Source organism: Crinia signifera, chromosome 6, assembly GCF_055691185.1.
Source record: "Crinia signifera chromosome 6, ASM5569118v1, whole genome shotgun sequence".
Lineage (NCBI taxonomy): Eukaryota > Metazoa > Chordata > Amphibia > Anura > Myobatrachidae > Crinia > Crinia signifera.
Genome location: NC_139222.1, coordinates 75,894,173 through 75,920,794, shown reverse-complemented (window position 1 = coordinate 75,920,794; position 26,622 = coordinate 75,894,173). Strand labels below are relative to the sequence as shown.

Genomic DNA, 26,622 nt, shown 5'->3' with positions numbered 1-26,622 from the left:
GCGCGTCTGCCTCTACCGAGTGTGGCCGAAAGGGAGAAGAACTACATTTCCCGTCATCCCCGGCGCGGATAGGGAAGTTTCGGGAAGCTGCTGGTTGTTGCTGCGCAGTTACATCAGAGAGAGCGTGCTGTGGCTGCCGGTGTTTGGGGTGCTCCGTAAGTGTGCAGTGTTATTACTGTGTGTGCTGTGTATTGGGCATGAGGTATCCGCATTAATAGAGACAGCAGAAAGAGGTCCTATAATGTGTACTTTTATTGGAGCGCCTTGTGCATGTGTGATCATCTCCAGGCATTTGTTGTTGTGTTCTGTTCTACAGTCAGATATTGCTTAACGAGACATAACCCCTGAACATATAGTCCTGGTGAGATAACATTGACCTGCATGTACAGACGATCTCATTAACGACCCGATTTAGTGCTCATTGTTAACGATGTTCGCCGTACACACTGGATGATGTGAACAATATTGTGTTAACGTATTGTTATCATTCATAGCATTAATGATATACTGTGTCGTGTGTATGGAACTAGAAGCCCCATACACCCTAGAGGACTATGTTGCTGGTCCGACAACATAGTGCATACACACTGAACATTACTGATATCCTTTAGTGGGTCTGCAATATTCCGATGTTGGGGGTTGGTAACGATGCATGGGAGCGCATGTCGGTAACGACTTTGAGCATACACACTACATACCTCTCAACTTTCATTGGCGGTTCAGAGGGACCTTTGCGCACAATGCAGCCACGTGGACAACATTTGGGGGCGTGGCCTTCAAATTGCGTTACTCATGCGAGGCTACACCCCCGTTTTGTCACTGCTGCCCCTCTGCCTGCGGGGAATAGATACTGTGCGTATGCATCTATTCCCCGCTGACAAGCGGGTGGCAGCGGGGACACCCAACTGCCCCCCACCCCCGCAGCGGAACACAGCTGGCCCCGGGCGGGACGTGGGAATGGCCCCAAAAACCGGGATGTTCACACGGTAAATGGGACAGTTGGGACGCATGACACTAGAAAAAAAAAAGATAACACTTTTAAAATCTTGTGTTGTGTTTATGGGGCTGTAGGTTAGGATTAAGTTGTAGTTGGTGAAAGCTCAGATGTCACAATCGTGACACAGCACAACAGGGGGAGAAGCAAGGTCACAACAACATGGGAGCCAAAATGGATCCTCGCTTCGTTTGCTGCGCTTCTGTCATGGTGGCTCACTCCACTTGCCACATGGTTACTAAAGGCAATAGGTGGTGTCATGATTAGTGACCGTGAAAGCCCACTGACCTTGCTGCTTCCCCTTGGTTCAAGGAATGACCGCTATTTGCCACTGTTGCACTGTCATTACTTTTTAGTAAGTCCCCTTAAGCCATGGGTCTTCAACCTGTGGCCCTCCAGATGTTGTGAAACTACATGTTCCAACATGCATTGCTACTTTTTTTCTATAAGAGCATGCCAAAACTGTCATGGAATGCTGGGACATGTAGTTCCACAACATCTGGAGGGCCACAGGTTTAAGACCTGTGCCTTAAGCCATCATTAGATGTAAAGAGAGCCACCGACACCGACAGTCGGGATTCTGACAGTCATAAGCCCCATGTCGGAATCCCGACTGCACAGCGGGGGGAACGCAACGAAGCCCCTTGTGGGCTCGCTGCTTTTGCCATGCTGCGGGCACAGTGGTTTTCTGCGCTCACCACCTATTTTATTTTCCCTCTATGGGGGTCGTGGACCCCCACGAGGGAGCAGTCGGGGTAATGACTGTCGGAATCCCGACTGTCGGTGAGTCGTCCGGCACCCAGAGAGATACGGTCACCATAGCCAGCATTTGGGACTCAGCACAGGAATTCCTTCTTCAGAAATTTTTGCTGGGTCATAGAGCCCGTAGCTGGTAGTTTATGGCAGGGTGGGGGATGTTGCTGGACCAGGAGAGGTAAGCAGTGACAACAGCATGTTTTTTAGTATGACTGCAATACTAAACCAAATATGCAGCTGATAATAAGATCTATTCTCAAATGGGGCCTTTATATATTAAGATATAAAACCACATTATTTAAATGGAGTATAGATGGAGCAGCTCCCGTCAGAGCTGCTCCTGGCGATAGAACCGCCAGCCACCACCATCTGCCGTTTCCGACAGAGCCCTCCGCCGCCCTCTGCAGCTCCCCCCCCAATCCCTGCCTGTCCTCCTGAAACGAAGACAGGCAAGGAAAGCACTCCCCGCCGCCGTGTTTATAGGGACGCGTGTGCGTGTGAGATGCTTCTGCGTCCCCATCAGATGGAGCACCTCTCCCCAGCAATCACCAGCTAAGTAAATCTGGCGATTCACAGCACTGGCTGAGAGGCGCTCCATCTGTATGTTTGATTATTATGTGTTATGTTTCTAAAATAATGCCAATTATATTTTGACTACAGGCTAATTTTCCAGAACCACTGTCTACTGAAATAAGCACAATGTTAGCCGCAAGGCTGTCATGCCTTAGCAGTGTTCCTTACCTTGTCCGCCCAGCGCTGAGAAATACCACACTGAAAAGCAAGCAATGGCTCTCGCAGCCTAACCAGGTAAGACTTTGTTTTCCTATTTTGTATTGTTCTATGCCAGTGTGCTTACCTCTGTTGCATTTTGTTACAGCCTGTGCCTTGTGTGTTATATGGCAGCCTCCATACCTACCCATGCTGTTATATTCTTGTATTACACCCCTACTCACTAGTCTGGCTGCATACCTCCCCTGTCATATTGTCACATTCTGTAGTAAGAAGTCAGATTTGTATAGTTCAGTCATTCCCAAACTGTGTGCCTCGCGAGGTGCTTGCAGAGGTGCCTCGGGTTGATGGTCCAGGACCAAATCTAATTGTTTACTGTCAAAGTGGTATGCAGAACCAGTAATGACTGCCAATCATAAACCATGTGGACACTTAGAACAACGGTTTACTTCCACATAAATGACCCCAAGGGTAACAGGTATGCATCCTTTACTAAATAAAATATTTTTTCAGAATTTATCAATAAATTATATTAGGGGTGCCATGATTCGAGAAAGTATGGGAACCACTAGTATAGTCCCTCAACAACAAGTGTAGTAAAGCCCTGTACACACGGTGCAATTCCTTTTCTATTCAATCTGATTGGATCGGGATCGGATTGCATGGTATAGTGCACCCATTTAATTTTGACTATATAGTAGATATGTACTATATCTGCACTATATAGTATTGTCTGTCTATTCAATATAGACTGAATGGGAGTGCGCACCGACTTGGGATCAAATGAAGATCGTTTGACTTTGACGAAATAGTCAAAATCAAAACAAAAACGACCCTGAATCACACTATTTGAACAAGGCATAAAGATACTTTTTTGTTTGTAAATAAAATAAGATTTGTTATGACTTTCTGTAGGTAAAATAAAGATCATCATTTTTTCTATAATATTCTTTAAAAAAGTTATGCAATTTTGCAACAATGTAAGGTACATTTGAATAGTACTCCATGTCTGTCATTTTTTTAATGTAAAGTAATGGTCTGCAGGTTCAATTTGTAACATATTGTACGATAATTTCTGGGTCGACTCAAGTGAAAGGTCGACACAAATTTTTCCTGGCTTCTTTTTGACAATTATTGATTGGATCACGTGGACCCCCAATCCATGAGGGTACCCTCGCATGACTTGATTCACTTGCCATGCTTTGGGCATTTTGCCATTCCCAGGCATAGTGCACGTGGCTGGTAAAGTATGAAAAGTTCAAAAACTGAAGAAACAAAATCCTGAAAATCTTAATTCTGACATTTGTTAATGTTGACCTATCACCAGGAGTAACTGTATGCTCCATGGTATTGTAGATACAAGTTGCTTTGGTGCCATCCTCACATGTATGTGCAGGGTATGAAAAGATATACGTGGCATCCAGAGACTATTCTATTATGTTTCCATACATTCATTTATGTAGTTGTATTAACCAATTTTTCCCGGGCTAAGCTGTCCTGCAGGAGCGGGCTCTCCAGGAAAATTTTTGGGCATACCATCAATATGGTTAATATGCACATTTAAGTAAAAGAGGGTGCCTCTAGGGGCACCCACCGTTGATCCTCCACCCCGGGGTATGGCATTCGCAGCAGTGAGTATGCACCAGTGGCTGGCTTCACTGGGAAAAGTTTGGGGCTGCTCCGAGAGTTCAGGTGCCTGAGTCCCACCGAGCCGCCCCAAACATTTCCAAGCCTGCCACCTGGTCACTGCTGTGAATCCAGGGTGGGGAGTTGGGACTTGATGGAGGGGAGGGGGGGGGGGGGGGGGTGTGTGAACACAATTGACATATGGACAAGACCAGTATACGTTTCCAGCAATTTCAGATAACCCTTTGGCCCTCACGATTGAATGCTGACTCTGCCCTATACGTCCGACATTAAGGAATAGTTCTGTGTTCTATATATATTATAACTCAATAGGCGTAAATTTACTAAAACTTCTAAAAATGAAAAGAGCTTCATATGCTAGGATGCAATAGAGAAATGATAGACTCTGATTGTTAACATCTTTTCATTTTTAGAGGTTTTACTACATTTACCCCTTTAGTATAATATATTGCATCTAATTTGCAGGTTAAGGTAACATTTTTATATATAAGGTTTTATTAAATATACAAAACCCATAACATGTAACGTAAACTGTACTCTGTATTTGGGGGCGCTGCAGATCCCCTCTGGTGCCAAAGGAATAAAGATAATAACAACAACATGTTGTAGGGTAGTCACTTAAGTACTGATTTCACTAGAAGGCTTAATCCGCAGGATTTATTCTAAATTGTGTAATGGTTCTTTCTCTTATGTTTCTGATCCTGGGTCTGTTTTGTGGAAACAGGGTTATGCCACAAAGACAAACTTCGGATTCCGCCGTGTTAAGACAGCACGTGAAGAGGTTAAGAAAGCAGCATTTGAGCCGTCCATAGGAATAGCTGCTCGTTGTAAGTAATGCTCATTAATGGACTGATTTTCTATAGTGTTTTCATTTTGGAGGTTTACAAAAAGAAAAACTAGTATGTAATACAAAAAATGTATGTGCATCATGGGGAGAGTACTTTGTTATTGTTGAAATATATTTCTAAATAAAGCAACTGAAGTTAGTGCAATCCGAAGGCCATTTCTTATGGTGCCCATACACGGTGAGTTTTGCCTGTGCAATGCGCGCTCCCGCACACAGCACATGGGGCCTTATTTTGGTTCATTCTTTCTGACAAAATCCTTCTTAGATGGGCAAAACCATGTGCACTGCAGGTGGGGCAGATGTAACATGTGCAGAGAGAATTAGATTTGGGTGGGGTTTTACTTCAAAGTGAGATCTATATTGCAGTGTAAAAATAAAGCAGTCAGTATTTTCCCTGCACAGAAACAAAATTACTCACCCAAATCTAATTCTCTCTGCACATGTTACATCTGCCCCCCCCCTGCAGTGCACATGGTTTTTTCCATCTAAGAAGGATTTTGTCAGAAACAATGAACCAAAATAAGGCCCAAAGTCTGCACAGCCCATACTTTAAGTACTAGATTGCATCTAGTACATAGAGCACGATGCTGCAGCACATTCCTTTTTTTTTGTCCTAGATGCGATGTGATCTATTACTAAAAGTATGGAAAACATCACTCCGTGTATGGGCACCATGTATTATATAATTATTATGGTCAGAGGAGCTTACATTCATTTGAAGGGATTACCGGTCAGCTGTAATACTTAATGATTGTCAGATGTTGGTTTTTTTATGTACTATATATACCGTCATATGAGGTATTGATATGTTAGAAGCAGTTTGTTTCTGAACATGATCAAAAGTATGAAGATAATTTGGATTACTTACTGCTTGTGAGAATAAACCTAATTCAACCTGAGTAATAGTCCGTGAGATGGCGGCAGAAAGCTATGGGGGGGATTTCCATTAAGTTTTTACTCAATGGTCATTATCGGGCAGTGCAGTTACCTCTTGTTTTGTTTTTAATAAGATACCTATTTTCTTACAAAAATACAAGGATCCAGGAACTTTACCCAGATCCCTGTGTGTTCACAGTTGCACCTACAAAAATTTAATTTATCTGGATATTTGTTCCATTTGCCTTCAGGCAGGTGAAACAAAATCCCTGATAATGCCGGCTTGTGGTGATAATTGAATTACTCCCAGGAACCGATTACCACGACTTATCAAATTCCTTCCTATGTGTGTTTGTTTTGACTAAGGCTGGATACACACTGGCAGACATATCTGCAGATCAACTGATCTGAAGATATTTCTACAGACGGATTGGGCAGCATGTTCTCCATACACACTGCCTGATCCCCCAGGGCTGATGTAAAAATGGGTGGGTGTATTAACATGCATCTGCCCATTGAGCTGTCAATAACTGCTGTCTCTGCTGCGGGTGTTTGGGTGGCTGGCAGATTGCCCGTTCAGGCAGCATGATGCACCAATAGATCTTTAGACATATCTGCCATCAGCAGTGTTGAACAGCCGATGTGATATGTCTGCATGGCCTCATATACAGACCTAATGCTGGTGCCTAGTGATATATCAGCATTGAGTTGAACAAACGATATTTCGACCAGTGTATACGCATCTTCATTGTTCAATACATTGCTCTGATTTATTTGCAAGGTGTGGCCAAATATGATATAGGTTTGAACAAGAGACGAGGAAGCCTTCTTTGGTTCAGAGCCCAGCGATCTTGGTAGCCACCGCCCTGCGAGAGGCAAAACTTCCAATCACAGCCGTATTGGCAGGTTTTGAAAATAGAAAAAATTAATTCATAATCGTCCACCATCAAATTAATTCAACCAGGCCGCCCCCACACCCATATGTGCATCTGCGGTTTATGTCCAGACTAACAAGGCGCTGAGAAGGGCATGGGGAGATGGCGACTCTGCTGATATCAGCGTCTCACCCAACCGTCGGGAGCCACATGCCTTTTCCGTGGCACTCCCAGAAAACGCCGGCCAGTCACCTGTCAATTAAGTTGCAATCGGCCAGCAATGACATTCCATCGCTGTCTTCGTTCCCACGGACGGCTTGTGCTTGTGCACTACGATCTGTGTGTGTAGTTGCCGTTGTGCAAATTCGCAGCCCTGCATTCAGATTGGAATTAGCGCCAAGGTCCAGCGTACCTTTTTTGGTTTATTTAATATACTTTATTAAACTGTGTACATACTGCAACAATTGCCACATCAGCAATGTCGTGATGCGTCCACTCCAATCTATCCCGCAACCCAACTCGTCTGTCTCATCAAGCGCACTACATCCACCTCCCCTCTCTACCAAACTACATATTTTTCTAGCATTGACCACACAATAACCATGTGACCACACAATAACATTTCTGTACATACTACACTATGAATATGCAGAGTGGACCAGCATCAGACTACATCAGTCAAGACCCTCTTCCCTCGGTCACTCATCCTACACTATCCCTGCTGCCAGTATCGTGTCACCCACAGGTGATTGATCACGTTTGCCTGCTCCCTCACTACTTGTATTACCCGTAGGGTGTCGCTTTATATTCACTTACTCCACAGTGCTTTAGATTGTGTCACTGTATTAATTTATATGCTATATAGTAATGTGTTTAACCTCAGTGTAGTGATGCAGACACTTTGTGGTGCCATAGGAATAAATAACATAGCAAATCAATGTTTAGGGTACTTAAAATCCACAGCATAGAAGCCAGATCACTATATTTTTTAGGAAGGAGCTCTCCATTAAATAACTTGATAATACTAGATTGCTTATGACATACTAATAAGATGTGGTACTTAACAGCTTTCTAAATATTTGCAGATAGTATGAAAAATCTGTGACAGCACTCTTAAGGCCAATACAACCTAATATTACATAGATATGGACGGAAGCATTATAGCCCAGATTCAGGGGCTTCTCTATGCAGCTGTTTATCCCAAGCCTTCATGGTTAGACTCCACTTCATCTCTTAAAATAGCTATTTGTTTTGGTTGGGGTTACGGGACGCTGCAGTCAAGGATGCTGCGGCTTCTAATTGGTCCCACTGCCAACCCCAATCTGCAGCAACATGTTCATTACTTTAGGATTTGTTGCAGGCTTGTGAAGCTACAGGCAACGTTTCCAGAATTACTTAAACAGAACATATTTGTGCAATACTTGGCAAGTATGATCAGATAATCAAACTTTGCTCACATCACATGTTTAACGGGGCATAAAAAGGTTTATTTCCTTCTAAACAATCTGTCTAGTTTGCTTAGAAAGTAAGCACGGATAGCTCCATGTGTATACCCTAAAGCAGGCATTCCCAACCACGATCCTCGAGGCACACCAACAGTGCAGGTTTTAGTGATATCCAGGCTTCAGCACAGATGGTTTAATCAGAATCCCTCATATACTAATTAAGTCACCTGTGCTCAAGCCTGGATATCTACAAAACCTGCACTGTTGGTGTGCCTTGAGGACCGTGGTTAGGAATGCCTGGGCTAAAGCAATGCCCGGTCCTGTTTCTTCGCCATCGCCCACTCAGACAGTGCATGCATTGTTTATCCTGACGAGATAAGCATAGGCAAAACATTGCTCTGCTCAGCACACATCGTAGGTGCATAGCATGTGTGTAGCGATGTGTGCTGAGCGGTCTGTGCTTAAGCACAATGCTCAGCGCAGGGCTCCCGTCGCCCCGTGTGTATGGGGCTTAAAGGTTGTAGTGCATGAACCATTAATACAAGTTGGAATATCTTTATCAGCCATACTCATTTTATAACAAAACAAACTGTATTTTTCACAGTTAAGTCACAAAGGGGGTTATTCTGATTCATTCGGAAAGGCACAATCACACTAATGGACAAAACCGTATGCACTGCAGGTGGGGCAGATGTAACATGTGCAGAGAGAGATAGATTTGGGTTTGGGGTGTACTTCAAACTGATATCTATATTGCAGTGTAAAAATAAAGCAGTATTTACCCAGAAACAATAAGACACCCAAATCTAACTCTCTCTGCACATGTTCCATCAGCCCAACCTGCAGTGCACATGGTTTTGTCCATTAGAGAGTGATTGTGCCTTTCTGAGTGAATCAGAATAACCCCGATAGAGTAGAAAATAAAATAGTGCTGTGCTGTACATTGTAAATCTTGTCAGAACAACTTTAATAGCTTGTTATTCCGCTGGTTTCTCGGCCTAAATATTACGTCCCGGTGTGACCTTACAGTTGCAGAACGCTTACCTTTTTATTTGTTACATTTTTCTTTACAACCAGGTTGATTCATTTTCTTTTTCTCCGTGTACTGCAGTTCATCAATCGGGAAGACTATTTGTCGCTGGAAGTGCTGTGGTCGGTCTTGGAGCATTGTGCTACTATGGATTGGGAATGTCTAATGAATATGGTGCGATTGAGAAAGCTGTGTAAGTTGCTTTTTATGTAATATTTAAGGGATAACTTGCCTTTAAATGTACCACTAGGCATAATTAAGCATTAGGTACAACATTGTTGGCATATAACCCTTGAGACGGGTCGCAGAGCCCCGAGTGGGATCTGGTTCCATGTGCCCCGCCGAGCATCCCACTCCGGGAACAATGGCAGGTACAGGAGTGCTGGTGTGGTACAAAACAGTGTCGCAGGTGTCCCAAGGTGAGCTGAGGGAAGATGGAAACATCCCATGGAGCAAAAGGGATGGTGAACATAAAACACCTGACAAATGTTGCACGGAATATAAACTTTGCTGTTCTGGGTATTCGTTTTAATGCCTACAGCATTGTATGCCCACTTCAGCACTGCATGCTGTCAGGTTCTGGGCATTCACAGTTAAATAAAATGGTAGTTATTGTGGCTGACAGCCTTAACCTGGCATGACCATACACTGTGAGATGTCTTACTGTGGGTATGGCCAAAATTTCTGGGTTGCTTTACTGGGCAGGATAGACTTTCCCATTCCTCCCATGTGAAGGAATAGGAAATGTCAGTAGGTCAGTTGCAGAAGTGAATACACTACATGATGCGGCCGACTTACAACTCCAAAAATATTGCCTCGGACCGACACAATGGACCATTCGGCATGTCCGATCAGTCATGCAAATACACACTACAGTTGTCCATGTAAACTGCTGATATTAGGTAGATTGCCTAGATCATTGTATAATACCAAGACTTTCTAAAGGATTTACTGTAAATGCTCTGATCTAACTACAGTCAGTTAGAAATGCAGCCGCATATTCTAATAACAAAACTCTGTGGAGATGAATTATTCTTTGCATAAGAGGATGAAAACAAGTTACAATTAATTCAGTGTTTTCACAACCACCGCCCTCAAGGCAAACTAATGCTAGGTATACACCTAAAGATTTAGCTGTCCAATCTATCTGGTGAGAACAAAAATCTGGTAATATATGGGAGAAAATGACTATTAAAACTTTGTTCCTATACTTTGGAAAATAGGCAATTTGATTTAACAATTTTATACAATCGCTTTTGTCTATTTTCCAGCATTTGGGAGCGAATGGTTGATTTGTCATATACTCCCATACATTTCCAGATTTTTGTTTCCAGCAGATATATTGGATAGATAAATCTGTAGGTGTGTACCTACCTTTACAGTCCTGGGTTTAAGGAAAGGCATGCTAGAACGCACAGATGTAATTAGTATGTTAGTTATTTTGATTTAAGCATCTGTGCTCAAGCTCATGAAAACCTAAAACTGGAACGAAAATCTGGTAATATATGTGTACAAATGACAAGTGGCGTCAATTTTCATTTTTGTTCCAACCAGCCAGGTTGGACAATAAGGTTGGGATATAAGGTTTAAGGTTGGGATATACTGGTCATGCTCCTATTTAAACATTTAAGTGAAATGAAAGCTGCACAGGATGAAAATAAGTTTGATTTATATAGCGCACTTTCTCCAACAGGACTCAAACAACTTTTTAACCAACTATAGATATGTCCTAGTGTTTTTTGCACTATAGGGTTCGAGATGTGATGTAACTGATACCCTGTTCACACCAGCCTTTTTTCCTGGGTTGTCCCCGGGAACAAAGGCTGCAGGTGTGAATGAGTCCCGGGATGCTCCCATGGTATGGTGCGGTGTGAACGGGTAACCCGGTTCCCGTTCAAAGTATGGAGGAGGCAGCACTGTCAGCTCCGAGTGCTGCCTCCTTCCCCACCCCTTGACGACGTCACGTCACTGACCTGGCAATAAACTGGGGCACACGGGGAGCTTGCATACCACAAATTCTGCATTGCTTTTGGAATGGACCTGTGGCCTAATCCCAGGAGTGACCCCGGTATTTGCGGTACTAATAAGGGATGAGATGCTCCAACACATGTAAAGTGTTCTGTAGTTGCATTCATTTTGTTTGTTATACGCACTATGGACCTTTGGCTCAGACTCAAAGATGATGTTCCAAGGAACAGAGCGGTTATCGTCAGACTACGCATTTTTTGCATTTGCTTTGTGCACTCGTCAAGGTGCCGCTGCATACACGCACGCAGTAATGATGCCTTCACAAAGTGATTGACCGGAAGTGACCTAATGGGGGGTTTAACATGATGTTAGTGGGTTGTGATTATTAAAATTTATGCTTGTCACTGTTATTTTTGGGGTGTATGTCTAACATCAGTTGCAAGCCCTAGGGTACAAATGCATGTCGGCTGAAGGAATAATGCCGTATCCAGACTGTGTAGCCATAGACCTACTCGAGCAGTTGATGTTTCCCTTACTTGCGTATAGGCTGCTTATGCAATTGTTAAGGAGTTGCGGTAGCTCTGGAAGGCATTTATTTTCATTTATGGGTGGCAGGTACAGTTGCTGATATCAAAAGTTGAGTTACGAAGAAAACCGCACTTGCAGCTGACTCAGGCCCTGTATCCGCACACATTTGCTTAAAGTGACCTAGATCGTTTTAGTTGGATTAATATTTTTGGTTGCAAATTAATTTTTGTTTAGTCACAAATTAAGGGGGATATTCAATCTCCCGCAGCCATCTCCTGATGGGGGGAGATGGCTCTGGGGCCCTATTCAATGCTGTCTTCCCCGACAGCATTGAACAGGGATCTCGGCAGCACAAGCCCGACTTATCAAGCAGTTGAGCTTATTCTGCCAAGAACGTCCGGGAGCTTGATTGATGAGCTCCCGGCTGCAGCTCGACGATTCCCGGACGCAGCTCGCAGCCACGCCCCTTCTCGTCACGTGGCAGGCATTGAATCCCGCCTACAAACAGGACAGGTTTATGGCTGTCGGACCAGCTCGAAAGCCGTAACCCAACATTGAATAGTCCCCTAAGTCTAACCATTCCATATATGATATCTCCTACCTAATCCCTGTGTTTTACCCAGAAGTGCGAATGATTCACAGACAGTAGCTACATCAATTGCCAGCATAATTTTTGGGGGTACCCTGGAACTGTGCTTTTGTTTGTTTTTTAGTGATGCAGTTTAACTTTACACAACCTAGCCCGGACATAGAAAGGATTGGCAACACATCGGGCCGATTTTGTTCCAACCAACTAGTGAACTGGTTGTAATGATATTCGGGATCATTAAAATCTGTATGGGTGCAAGAGGCAACAGTTGTTGAGGCTCAAATTAATTTGCTCTCTAGGGTGTATGACTTTGGGACAGGTCTTCCGTTTCGGAGACAAGAGCAGCATGGAGTCAAGTTTTGTTGGGCTGCTAAGCCATGCTCCCATCAGCATCTATTTAGCATATTCCTCATATAGAGCATTACGTGGATGAGGTTTTAAGAATTATTTTTATAGGCACTTTTTGTTTACATTTTTTTACTCTCTGAAGCACAGTGTTCTAGTACAGTAACATGTTCATAGTGTTCTAGTACAGTAACATGTTAAAATGAAGCCATAGTAACTCTTCCTGGCTGGTTTGTTTTGCAGTGTTTGGCCACAGTATGTGAGAGATAGAATCCGATCCACTTACATGTACTTTGCTGGCAGCATCAGCCTTACAGCCTTGTCTGCTGTTGCTGTAAGTCGCACTCCTGCCATCATGAACCTGATGATGAGAGGGTCTTGGTTGGTAAGTACTCTTCTTAAAGTTCCTGTTTTTATGGTTTTGTGTCCTACTATTAATTATTTCTCTTTCATATTGATATTAGATTATTATTCCGCAAGCTTTGGTTGACTTTCTTACTTTTTTTTTTGTTTGTTTTACTGTAAAAACTACTAGCGTGCTAATATTGCTAATTTCATTCGGATCTCTGCGGGCTTGCATGTTTTCAGAGAGCTCAAAAGTGCAAAGTATACTTATATGTTATCAAGTAGGGATGCTTAGAATTACATGCGTTAATAATATAAAGCCTATTTATAATACATGTGGGGCCAAATGTAATAGGGTGAGAGTTTCAGAAAGTGAGAGATTTTGGGAGAGTTTTCCCATGTCTTTTAAAGCAGCAATCAATTAAATGGCAAAATCAACCTGGTTTTGCAGTGTCATTGATTGCTGCTTTAAAAAAAGGGGGAAAACTCTCCCAAAATCTCTCACTTTCTGAAACTCTCACCCTATTACATTTGGCCCATAGTGTCGGAAAGTGTAGACCTACAGATATTACTGACCTAAATATGCCCTGAAACCCTAGAGTAGAACAATGAAATAAGGTAGGCGTGATGCCTGTATTTTTTACCAGTCCTGTGTATTTTGTTTCAGGCTATTGGAGCAACCTTCGCAGCCATGATTGGAGCCGGTATACTGGTCAGATCGATTTCATATGATCAAAGTCCTGGAGCTAAACATTTGGCTTGGATGTTGCATGCAGGTATGTTGGGTGCCACCCGTGAGAAACTTGGTTAGTATGTTATCAAAAGATCCGTGCCCTACAGATAGACATTTTATACATAATACACAAGCTCCATGTGATTCTTTAGCGTGGGTTGTGTCTTTCTCCGTTTAATAGCAAAACTTAGTGAATAAATCTTGTAACGCAGAACCAGAATCTAATGGCTTTTGGAGGCTGTCACATTTGTCAGGGAGTCTTTCTTCGGTCTGTAATTTGGCATAATTATATCTCATGCTACAGGTGCATCTATTGGACAGATTTAGCAGCCAAGGGTAAATTACTTAGATTTCCTTTTTTTTTTTTTTTATGGTCAGTCTGTAATCCAGCATGTCGGTCAATACTGGAGAAGCTGTTCTGGTGTTTTTGCTGAAGTTTGAGTTGGTCTTTCTTTTTCAAATCAACAGGTGGACATGAGGTTGTCTACAGGCTACATTCTGAATCTGACAGGTTCCAGTCCTAACAGTTTTCCACCACTCCAAACTTAAGGCCCAAACACACTAGATGGTTTTGAGCTCAAAGTAGATAACTTTTGGCGTTTGAGCTCAAAATCGCCTAGTGTGTATGGGCAGGCGATGAGCGGTGATCACTGTTATGCACTCCCGCATCATTGCCGGCCGCCGTGCCGAGTGAACCACTTTTCACAGTCTCATACTGTTGAAAGTGGTTCACCCTGTGAAAATCGTTTGATCAGCCAGCTATTTTCACATCATCGCTCAGCATACACACTGGGCAAAAATGCCCAGTGTGTTTGTACCTTTTAAAGGGTTTTTCAGAGTTAATTGCAAAATGCTAAATGATTCTTAAATGAACACGACCATGCTGCACTGCAGGTGGGGCAGATGTAACCTGTAGAGAGAGTTAGATTTGAGTGAGGTGTGTTCAAACTGAAATCTAAATTGCAGTGTAAAAATAAAGCAGACTTTATTTACCCTGCACAGAAACAAATTAACTCACCCAAATCTAAATTTCTCTACATGGGATATGGGCCCTACACACGTGGCGCTATACAGGCGTTTTCTCCTTCATCCACTAGGTGTCACTGAGGAAAAGAAGGCGACCACAGGGAGCATGGGCACTTTAAATATAAAATTAGTGTGGCCAACTACTCCCCTTCTACTTACCCTCTCAGGCAGTCTTAGATTGTGCCCGCAAGGGAGCAGGTCACACGTGTGCTCACTCCTGGGCATTTTTATATTTTAATGAAAGCAGCAAGTTTTTTTACTTTTGATGCACCGAGGCGCGCACCGCGATCCTTCCCCAACCACACTGCTGACAGCAGTGCTGCAGCTCTGTGAGTATACCCTGCCTCGCTGTTAGCAGCGGAGGTCAGAGCACATAATGGCGGTTATGCAGAGGATTTATATTTAAATCTGGCTCCATCGAGAAGGAGCTGCCGGGCGGGGGGGGGGTGAAGAAACTGCGTGGTGCTCCCAGCAGCCCCGGCTATCCCCAGCATTGCAAGGTGCAGGCGGCGGCCATTTTCTTTGTACTTGGCGCCGCTGGACATGCTGCTGGAGGCTCTATGTTACACTGCACGCTCTCCCAAGGCTGCATGTTACAACATCCCTACTCTCCTAGTGACCATCCTGCTACAGCTTTACCTGGTCTGTGAGTTACAGTGGGGTTTTAGAGCTAGGTGAAGACAGTTGGGCTGTGTTAAATTATAGGGTTATAGCGCTCCCTGTATTCCATAGCGCTGTTTAAACCCTGTGGCAGCTTCTCTCTTTCACTGTCTCTCCCATCCAGTGTTTCTATCTGGATCTTCTATACCTACTCTCCCTTGGGTGTGTGGTAGTGTGTATGTGTGCATTATAATTGTTATAATGGCAGGAGAAGCTCCAAGAGGATTGCATGTAAAAAGTGTAATTCTAAATGTACACCAACCTCAGAGGGAATTTTACTCTGTGATAAATGTCAACCCCCCTCTGACACAGCCTCCAGTGGAGCCCCCCTTCTGGGCTACATAGTTTACAGATGTCATGTCACGTTTATCTTCTTAGCTGTGGACTCCCCTGTTTCTGATGATATGACAGAATTAGAAGAGGGTGAATTTGCACCTCCTAAGAAGGTGGAGGAGGAGCTACTGGCTTTTGACACACAGGAGCCTGCACAAACCTCTCAGGGGATAGAGGATTTAATTCACTTGGACAAAGTTGCTTGCAATGTGATGGACGGAGTTGATACTCCGGGAAGCGGTCATCTATTAGAATGAACTTAGGTCTACAGTCATTATGTCGACCCCACTAGGTCGACTGGCAGGAAGGTCGACCTGACTTAAGGTCGACATGGGCCAAGGTCGACATGACTTAAGGTCGAATTTGCATAAAGGGGTCGACATGAGGAAGGTCGACTGGTCATAAGGTCGACATGGGTTTTTCACTGTTTTTTGAGCCGACATGTGCTGACAGGCGGTATTTCATGCCCTACCATCCACTAGGGCGTGGCGGGAGAATAAAATAGTGTGCCGAGCGCAGCGAGGCACCGTGCCCGAAGCATCGCGAGCGAAGCGAGGGTCCGATTCTCATTGCCAACTGTGTCCATGTCGACTGTCGACATTTGGATCAAAAAACAGTGAAAAACCCATGTCGACCTTATGACCAGTCGACCTTCCTCATGTCGACCTTTATGCAAATTCAACCTTAAGTCAGGTCGACCTTCCTGCCAGTCGACCTAGTGGGGTGGACCTAATGACTGTAGACCTAAGTTCATTCTGACAGATGTACCGATTCCGATACTCCTGCCCGACCCTCCCTTTTTGGGAAAAAGCAAAAACAATCATCCAACTTCTCCCCTGCGGAGGAATTGGTTGACCATGTATAGGAAGCCTGGAGTCATCCAGACAAACGTTTTCAAACCCCTCGCAGGTTTTTTATTAAACCACATGTTTTTATGTGGTGTTTAACCTCCTCTTCGGAAGTGTGTTTTATCTTCCTGCTCCCTTCTGAGCAATGTTACTTAATTTAACTACCCCCTTCGGTGGACTCATCCATGTCACGGCTGTCTAAAAAGACGGTCCTTCCGGTCCCTGGGGCCACTACCCTTAAGGACATCTCTGACCGCAAGTTATAGTTAACCCTGAAAAATATATTTTCAGCCTCTGGGGTGTTAGTGTCCGGCACAGGTCGGATGCTGGGTAAATAACGCCATAGGTGTGTGGGCCGCACAATTCTCAACTGAGATACGTGAGGGTTCGGACCCTGCTACTGTCATTCAGCTGTCAGAGCAGATTCAATAAGCTTCAACATTTTTAATGGAGGCATCCTCAGATATTTGTATAGTTGCAGCTAGAATTTCTGCACTTTCTGCGCCAGTGGCAGGCAGACGCTGAGTCTAAAAGAGCAGTGGAGGCCTTGGCCTTCAATGGGGAGGTCCTGTTCGGCCCTGAGCTGGATAAATGGATATCCCAGGCAACAGGAGGTAAGTCTCACTTCCTCCCTTCAGCAGCACCGCCTCCTTCTTGCAGGACCACCCAGGCTCCTTCCTTTCGGTCCTTTCGCCCTTCAAACAGATTTAGGGGTCGAGGTCTTTTTCTCACAGAGTCGAGGTTCCAGAGGTCGCGGCAGAGGCGCCCCTACAGCCATGCTGGACCCCAAGTTCACCAAGCCCGCAGCATGACGGTCTTCTGACCCATCTGGGGGACCCCAGGGTGGGAGCACGACTAAGGAACTTCTGTCATGTCTGGCTCCAGTCCTGTCAGGACTCATGGGTAAGGTATATTGTGGCCCTAGGCTTACAAGATTAATTTCCGTCTATCTCCCCCAAACAGGTTTTTCAAGACAGGGCTGCCAGTTCCTCTAGAGAAGAGGCAACGGTTTTGGCAGCCATTGGCAAATTGAGAAACACAGGAGTGGTGGTTCCGGTCCCTACAGAACAGCGTACCCAGGGCTACTACTCCAGTCTTTTTTTTCGTGCCAAAGCCGGACAGCTCAGTATGCCCCATTCTAAATTTAAAGGATTTGAACCCTTACTTGAAGGTGGTCAAATTCAAAATGGAGTCCCTGCAATCGGTGATGCAGGGACCTACAGGGATATCAAGGCTGTGTACCTTCACATCCCTATCTGGCGCCCTCACCAAGCATTCCTTCGGTTTGTGGTGAAGGATCATCACGGGCAGTTCCAGGCACTGTCATTTGGCCTCTCATTGGCACCTCAGATTTTCACCAAGGTTATGGCAGTGATGATCGAGGTTCTCCGCACTCAAGGTGTGACAATCATACCTTATCTGGACGACCTTCTGCTGAAGAGTCTTTCTTGGGAGACCCTGCTGGAGAACATTCTTTTCACTCAGAGAACCCTCATATCCCACGGGTGGATCCTCAACTTCGAAAAGTCGCGGCTTCAACCAGCTCAGCTTCTTTTGTTTCTAGGGATGATCCAGGACACAGTCCAGATGAAGGTCTTTTTACCATCCAACAAGATCCAATCCTTGGTCAGGCTTGTTCTGCATCGCAGACAGTTGTCCGTTCACCTTTGCACCAGGCTCCTGGGGAAGATGGTATCCACTTTCAAGGCGATACAGTACGGGCGGTTCTACTCTCGCCTGTTTCAGCTGTCTCTTCTCCATCAGTGGTCGGAATCTCCTCTTCACCTACAGCAGATGGTGACCCTATCCCCTCGAGCTTGTCTGTCCTTACTGTGGTGGCTCAACACCACCAACCTCCAACAAGGAAAAAGGTTTGCGGTTTGGGATTGGATCCTCCTCACCATGGATGTCAGCCTCTGGAGTTGTGGAGTGGTCACCTTGGAACACCAGTTCCAGGGGACAAGACAGGAGAGTCTCCTCTTGATCAACATACTGGAACTAAGAGCGGTCTATTACCCCCTTCTCCAGATGAGACGTCTCCTTCAGGGCAAGGCCATCCAGTCCGACAACTCCACGGCTGTGGCGTATATCAACAAGCAGGGAGGCACCCGCAGCGGCCATGAAGGAGGTAGGCAGAATCCTGCTTTGGGCGCAGACTCATGCTCTAGCCATGTCGGCCATTTTTATACCCGGAGTAGAAAACCGGGAGGCCGATTCTCTGTTAGCAGTATGCACATCAGGGAGAATGGTGCTTACACTCTCAGATTTTTCAGAGGTTGATCCATCGGTTTGGCCCTCCTCAGGTGGACCTGGTGGCGTCCTGACACAACTTTCAACTCCCCAGGTACTTCACAAGCAGAAGGGGTGTACCCACAAGCAGAAGCGGTGAACGTGCTTGTCGCTCCGTGGCCCTTCCAGTTTGTGTACCTCTTTCCACTGTTCCCATCGGTTTGGCCCTCCTCAGGTGGACCTGGTGGCGTCCTGACACAACTTTCAACTCCCCAGGTACTTCACAAGCAGAAGGGGTGTACCCACAAGCAGAAGCGGTGAACGTGCTTGTCGCTCCGTGGCCCTTCCAGTTTGTGTACCTCTTTCCACTGTTCCCATACCCATTCCCGTACCTCGAGTTCTTCAATGCATCCGGAGAGGAGGAGTCATGGCTCTGTTGATAGCACCAGACTGGCCACGTCGGTCTTGGTACACCATCAATCTGACAGCACTGCTGATAGACGAGCCGTAGCCCCTGCCTCTTCAGGATGACCTTCTCAGCCAAGGACCCTTAATCTTCCCAGATTTAGGTCGTCTTCATTTGTCAGCGTGGCTGCTGAAAGGTCCATCTTGAGGTGTGCTGGTATTCCTAGAGCGGTGACCCGAGAGCTACCTGGTTGATCCTGCCAGTAACATATGCTTGTCTCAAAGATTAAGCCATGCACGTGTAAGTACACACGGCCGGTACAGTGAAACTGCGAATGGCTCATTAAATCAGTTTTGGTTAGGAAAGAGGTCACCTCAGCACACTATCACCGCATATGGCATTCCTATGTGGTTTGGTGTGAGCGGAGTGGCATTTCCATTACCTTGTTTATAAAGGCGAGACTCCTCCTTTTTCTTCAAGAAGGGTTGAGTTCGGGTCTGAAGCTGAATTACCCTGAAGGTGTAGATCTCAGCTCTTTTCATCTTTTTCCAAATGAAACTGGCTTTTCTTCCTGAAGTGCAGACTTTTTTCAGGGAGTGGTACACTTGCAACCACCTACTCGACCTCCAACGGCTCCCTGGAATTCCACACTAGTCTGTCGTTTCTACCAAAGGTAGTATCTACCATTCACTTGAACCAACCCATTGTGGTTCCAGCATTCACAGAGGACTTGCCGGAGGCAAGATCACTGGATGTTGTCAGGGCTCGGGCATCTATGTGTCTCGCACAGCCCCCATTAGAAAGTCTGATGCTCTGTTTGTCACCTACGACCCATTACGTTGTGGGTGGCAAGCTTCTAAGCAAACACTTTCTAGGTGGATTCGGCTGACAGTTAGTCAGGCCTATGTCACCTCTTCTCGGACTCCTGCTTGCATAACAGCGCACACAACCAGATCAGTGGGTCCCTCTTGGAAGGCTGCCGGAGGGGTCTCCCTCCTGCAACTCTGCCGAGCTGCTACATGGTCGGGCAGTAGAACCTTTGTTAGGTTTTACAGGTTTGATACCTTTGCGGCTCCAGCTTCATTGTTTGGCCGGTAGTACAGGGTTCTCAGGGCTCGCCCGCCCGGGTTGGAAGCTATGGGGACGTCCCCAGTGTAACTCCAGTGACACCTAGTGGATGAAGGAGAGAGGGATTTTGTACTTAACGTAAATCCTTTTCTCCGAGTCCACAGGTGTCACTGGACGCCCGCTTCAGCGCTGTTCTCTACCTAGCCCTAGGACAAGTTACCTTTCAGGGTACTTACCTTGGAGTTTCCCTGTTACGGTTTACTACTGTATGTTATTATGTTACATGGTCTGTTGACTCTGTATGTGTTGGTTGCAGTGTTTTTCTCACTGTTTCTTCTCTACCTTACGTTTCTCTCTACTTATGTATTGAATGTTGTTATGTGGTGTTTAACCTCCTCTTCGGAAGTGTGTTTTATCTTCCTGCTCCCTTCCGGGCACAATCTTTAATTTATATTTAAAGTGCCCATGCTCCCTGTGGTCGCCTTCTATTTCCCAGTGTAACTCCAGTGACACCTGTGGACTCGGAGAAAAAGATTTATGGTAAGTACAAAATCCCTCTTTCTGAGCAATGTTACTTAATTTAACTACATCACTCAGAAAATGCTGTTACATCACTGTGTGTGAGTGTAGGGGTGGATAGCAATGTGCATGTCACTATCTCCCAGGTCAGAATGCTAGTTATTAATCGTACGGGGCCAATGTTCTCACCAGAGAACACTGGCCCTGACCGATCGCTTATCACACATTGATGGCGCTCATCACACATTGATGGCTCTGTGTGCTGAGCGATCTAGCATTGCTTAGAACGCTCATGTACACACATCGCTACATGTGTAGGCCCCATTAGATTTGCACCACCTGCAGTGCAACATGATTTTGCCCATTTGAGAAGGATCAACTCTGAATCAGGCACTTACTCAAAAGGCTCCAATGCTTTTCAACATGCATTGCTTTTGTCCTTTATTCTTGAGTGAGGACCTTCTTTCATCATTGAAGGCTCAGATATCAGTGCTGTCTTGCTCCCAAAGCTTTTGTCAGTGATAATGAAGTTGCAGACCTTCCAGTAAGGGGTTGTCAGAATCCAACCACCTTGTATCCTTCTTGCTTTAATTTATTTGCGCTCTATAGGTAGGTGGGTCACTGACACTAATTGCTAGGCTTCTTTTAATTGCTATGTTTTTTTTTTTCTCTGTGAGTTTGTTATGCTACCTCCAACCTCTACTGAAGAGCTATCACACTGATTTATGAGTTAACAATATTTCTCCAAATTGGTACTTGTTTCCTAGCACGGCGCCCATCGCATCGTATACCATAAGCCTTACAATGGTATGCGATGCGACGTGATGGCACCCGATGTTATACAATTTTAAAATCGTATACCATTGTATATGGCATACAATGCGATGCGATTTTAAAATTGTATATGCCCCCTAATGGGTGCTTTCAATGTTAAATGGCCCCCCAATAAGATTATTAATTGTATAAGCACCATAATGGGTGCTTACAATGTTAAAAGCACCCCCACGACAACGGCAACCCGAAGCGTAGCGAGCCTGCGAGGGACGGCGGTATGCGTCCTCTGAACTTTTCATACCCCCACCATCCATGTTGGCGTGGAGTTGATTATATATAGTGTGTCGAGGGGACGCGGAATACATGTAAAGTAATACGCATCCTCTCGTGCTGCGCTCAGCATGCTTCGGGCTCGGTGGCTTGCTGTGCTCCCCACACTATCTAAAATGAACTTAACGTCGATGTGGATAGTGGAGGTATGAACAGGTCGGAGGACGAGTACCGCTGTGCTCGCCAAGCTTTGGGTTGGCGTTGATAGTGGGGGTGGCGTGGGTGTGCATTTAACATTGTAAGCACCCATTAGGATGCTTATACAATTAAAAATTGTATAGGGGGACCATTTAACATTGAAAAAACCCATTAGGGTGCTTATACAATTTTAAAATCGCATCGCATGCATCGCGATCCGGCATATGGTATGCGATGCTATACAATGTATACGATGCCATACGATATCGTAGGCGCCAGTACCTCCAAATTTATCCTAAATCTGCTCATTTTTCTTAAAGTATATCTTCATATTGCAATGAACATCTGTATAACGCTTTCTATTTTGTTGCCTTTTAGAGATTGCACCCTATCGCCACATACACTCACATTTACATTTTATCTGTTCTAGTGTATGCAATTCATGTGATAGTTGAAATGAACAGGAATACTGGTTGGTTATTGTCCACATACTGGTGACCTAGGTGAAAAATAGTTACAGTAGAGGATTGCCAGCTTAAGAGCATTTTGAGTTTGTGTTTATTTTGCAGTATGCCACGGTATTACAATTGCTGTATATATCTTTTTTCAGGTGTGATGGGTGCAGTAATTGCCCCACTAACTTTACTTGGAGGTCCCCTGCTTATCAGAGCTGCCTGGTACACAGCTGGTATTGTAGGTGGTCTGTCAACTGTAGCAATTTGTGCACCAAGTGAGAAGTTTCTAAACATGGGGGCACCCTTAGGACTCGGTCTAGGTCTTGTTTTGGCCTCCTCTATTGGTAAGTATGTGCATGCTTTGTAGTATGAACTTTAAATTATCCTGATTGCTAATATACTGCTGTATCTATCTAACTTTTAGTTTCATTTGTTTTTTATTTTGTTTTAGCATTTTCACTAATTAGTAATCTGAGATCCACCTTCATATTACACATGGCTTGTATTATTTTGGTACCCGCTTTCCATGCAGTCTAATATTTGATACACACTTTGGCATAAGATGAGATTGTTTGATAAGCATACACATACCAGATACCGGTCATTTGATTTGTCTGGCACTTATCACAGTGTCGTTTACTTTTGTATAGCCACTAAACCTAAAATGTATGTAATGTTTTTGGCCTAATAAACTATAGTAGGGAAGTCACTGGACTTACAGTAGGAGAGCTGCATTGCTAATAATACTTGAAGTAGATAAAGAAACAAATCCATTTTGTGCTCTTTATATTGGGCAACAATATTAGTACATTCCCTGGCAATCGTTTTTTAAACTGACAAACCTTTAACAATGCGATTGTCATTTCTTGTTTTATTTAATCCTATTCAGGGAGCTCGTTCCTTCCTCCTACGTCTGCATTTGGTGCTGGACTGTATTCTATTGCTATTTATGGCGGCCTAGTTCTGTTCGGATTTCTGCTTTTATCCGACACACAGAGAGTCATGAAAGAAGCTGAGACCACTCCCATGTATGGAATGGTGAAATTTGATCCGATCAATTCGTAAGTACTTTGAAAAATGTAGTACACTCCTAAATTGCTTTTAAATACCGGAAGAAACTTTGAGAATTTGTTGCCAAGTTCTTCCAATGTGCAGTTCCCTTTCTTAAAGTAATACTTTTTAAATGTTAATGCAAATGTTTCTATATATTCCCAGGAGATGTTAGCAGAGTTTTTCCCACCACTAGAGTGGATGATTTGTTCCTACTATACCCATCCATTTTGGTACTTGTTTCCTAGCACGGCGCCCATCGCATACCATAAGGCATACAATGGCATGCGATGCGACGCGATGGCCCCCGATGTCATACAATGTTAAAATTGTATACCATTGTATATGGCATACGACTTTAAATTGTATAAGCACCCTAATTGGTGCTTTCAATGTTAAATGGCCCCCCTATAAGATTATTAATTGTATAAGCCCAGTAATGGTTGCTTACAATGTTAGAAGCACCCTCACTATCCAAGTCAACCCGAAGCGTGGCGAGCGCAGCGAGCCCGCGTCCTCCGACCTTTTCAAACCCCCACTATCCACGTAGGTGTGGAGGTGACTTTAGATAGTGTGGCGAGCCCGAAGCGTGGTGAGCGGACGCGGAATACATGTGAAGTAATACGCGTCCCCTTGCTGCGTCCCCACACTATATAAAATCAACTCCACGCCGACGTGGATAGTGGGGGTATGAAAAGGTCGGAGGACGCGTACCGCCGCCCCTCGCGGGCTCGCAGCGCTCGCCACGCTTCGAATTGGCGTTGAGGTGTATTTCACATTATAATCACCCATTAGGGTGCTTATACAATTTAAAATCGTATAGGGGCTTATACAATTTTTAATCGCAGCACAAAATATAAGTACCAACCGTTCTGTGACAGATATGCAAAATATCCGCTAAAAACTCATGAAGTCAAATAAAAAAAAAAGTGTAAAAAAAAAAATATTATATTTCCTATATGAGGTATACATTACAGGTCATTCCGATGAATAAAAATGATTTCCAATTTTCACACCAATTTTGACAAATTCACTTGGCACTCAAACGATTCATTGTGATATGACTAATTTTTGCTTTCAGATTAGGCAAAAGTTAACATTCTTAAAAGCTATAAACTATTCAGAATCATTGGTGCACGCCTTGCTCATAGATGTAAAAGCTCGATTGAACAGCTTGCCGGCTGTAACATTTGACATCCATGAGCAAGCCGTTTTCTGGAGGAGACCGTCAGCAGCATTCATTGTAAGAGCCACAGGATGGTGAAGGAGAGTTTGGTTATTAACCCCTTGAGTGGTGTTTTTTGGCGGGGGGCTGGACATACCTACCAGGGCAGGTTTTTCCTGCCACAGATGGGGCAGACCACTCCCCCGTCACTCCCATCCCCTCCGCTCCGGCGATTGTATGCTCATTGCAGCGAATGGTGGCAGGGGAGGGTGCCACTGTGGGGGTGCCCCAAAAGGTGATGCACCAGTGGTGCACAGCTGCAGGCGCCACGGACGCACACCGGCATATATGTAGTATGGCCGTAAATTTTCCGGGACAGCCAGCTGCGGCAGCGCCGGGCAAACCACTGAAAAAGTTAAATTTGACACGCTGGTATGGTTCTAACATTTACAGATGCCCTACGGCTATTAAAATCAGATCTTAAAATGACCAGTGAATTTAGATTTTGTAACAGAGAGAGCCTATAAAATACATTTGCCAGTTATAGGCAATGTCTGTTCCCACATTTTGGAGTGTGCTCAGGGTTTACAAATAATGAATACACGTAACGGTAATAAAGCAGGGTCCTACCCATTTCAGACCTGTTTTTTTTTTCATCCAATGTTTTCTATGGGTTAAAACGGGTTCCGTGTTGTGAAGCAAAAGCTGCATTGAAATACTGTTTAAGGACAAAAACTTCACTGAAATACCGTTTAAAGACATGCAGTGTGAAAGGGGTTTTAGCTGGCAGACCCGTTTTTAGAAACGTTTTAAAATACCTGGTCAACGCCAGTTTTGCGGTCTGAAAGCAGCAATAGAGTGAAACTATCATTATACAGTAATACTAAAATCCCTCTACAAATCTTGAACTTGAAAGACGGGCCATTCATATTTTAAACACTATATTTCTTTCTCTTCCTTTCACTCGTTATTTTGTAATATTACACCATTTTAAAATGTATTATTAAAAGTTACATTTTGTGTTATTTTTGAGATTGTCAGTGCACCCATATCAGTACTTAATTTGTCTTGTTTGGGTGTTTAGATCATGAACTAAGAGGTGGGTAGCACCTCCATAACTGAATCCTAGGGCATTGTTCCCTTTTTATATATTTATTATGCGGAGATAAGAAAGTCCTTCGTAATAATATCTAAGACTGGTGCTGGAATCGTCCATGAATGTGTGTTTCTTGTAAGTTGTCTTAAAAATAAGCACAACCATTACAGTTTAATAAGTTTAATTGTAATTTACAGATGCCTACGAATTTACACGGACACACTGAACATTTTTATCCGTGTGGCCATGATGCTGGCTGGAGGTGGAAACAAGAGGAAGTAAATCTGGGCTGCACTCTCTTCTGATCTCTTATTTGATTGCCTGGAGAACATTGCTCATTTCATGGACATTAAATATATATATTGATCTAAACTTCCTAATCTATCTTGTTTATAATGTGCAATAGAACCAAAATAAAGACCATAGTGTATTTATTAATTAAGTTTCTTATACTGTATATCGCATACATATTCTACAGTGCTTTACAGAAAATATTTGAACATTCCCCAGTGGAGCTTACTATCTATTTTCCCTACCACATATACACACACACAGACATTCTAAGGTTAATTTTGTTGGGAGACAATTAGCCTACCAGTATATTTTTGGATTGTGGGAGGAACCCGGAGGAAACCCACGCAAGTACGGGAAGAATATACAAAGTCTACACAGTTAGAGCCATGGTGGGAATCAGACCCATGACCTCAGCGCTGTGAGGCAGTAATGCTAACCATTACACCGTCCGTACTGGCCCAAGTCTTTGCTAAATACCTTCATTGTGAATACATCCACAAACCATGTGTATAATTTAGGATGGG

General features: G+C 44.2%; 1 protein-coding gene across 1 annotated transcript; it reads left to right on the top strand.

The window, feature by feature from the left end:
- GHITM (growth hormone inducible transmembrane protein) lies at positions 1-26,242 on the top strand. Its single transcript, XM_083146308.1, has 9 exons — positions 1-155; positions 2,411-2,557; positions 4,851-4,953; positions 9,281-9,392; positions 12,873-13,014; positions 13,642-13,750; positions 22,649-22,837; positions 23,383-23,554; positions 26,002-26,242. The coding sequence occupies exons 2-9, from the start codon at positions 2,450-2,452 to the stop codon at positions 26,084-26,086; spliced, it is 1,020 nt and encodes a 339-aa protein (XP_083002434.1). The 5' UTR covers positions 1-155; positions 2,411-2,449; the 3' UTR covers positions 26,087-26,242.
- Positions 26,243-26,622: the final 380 nt, after the last annotated feature.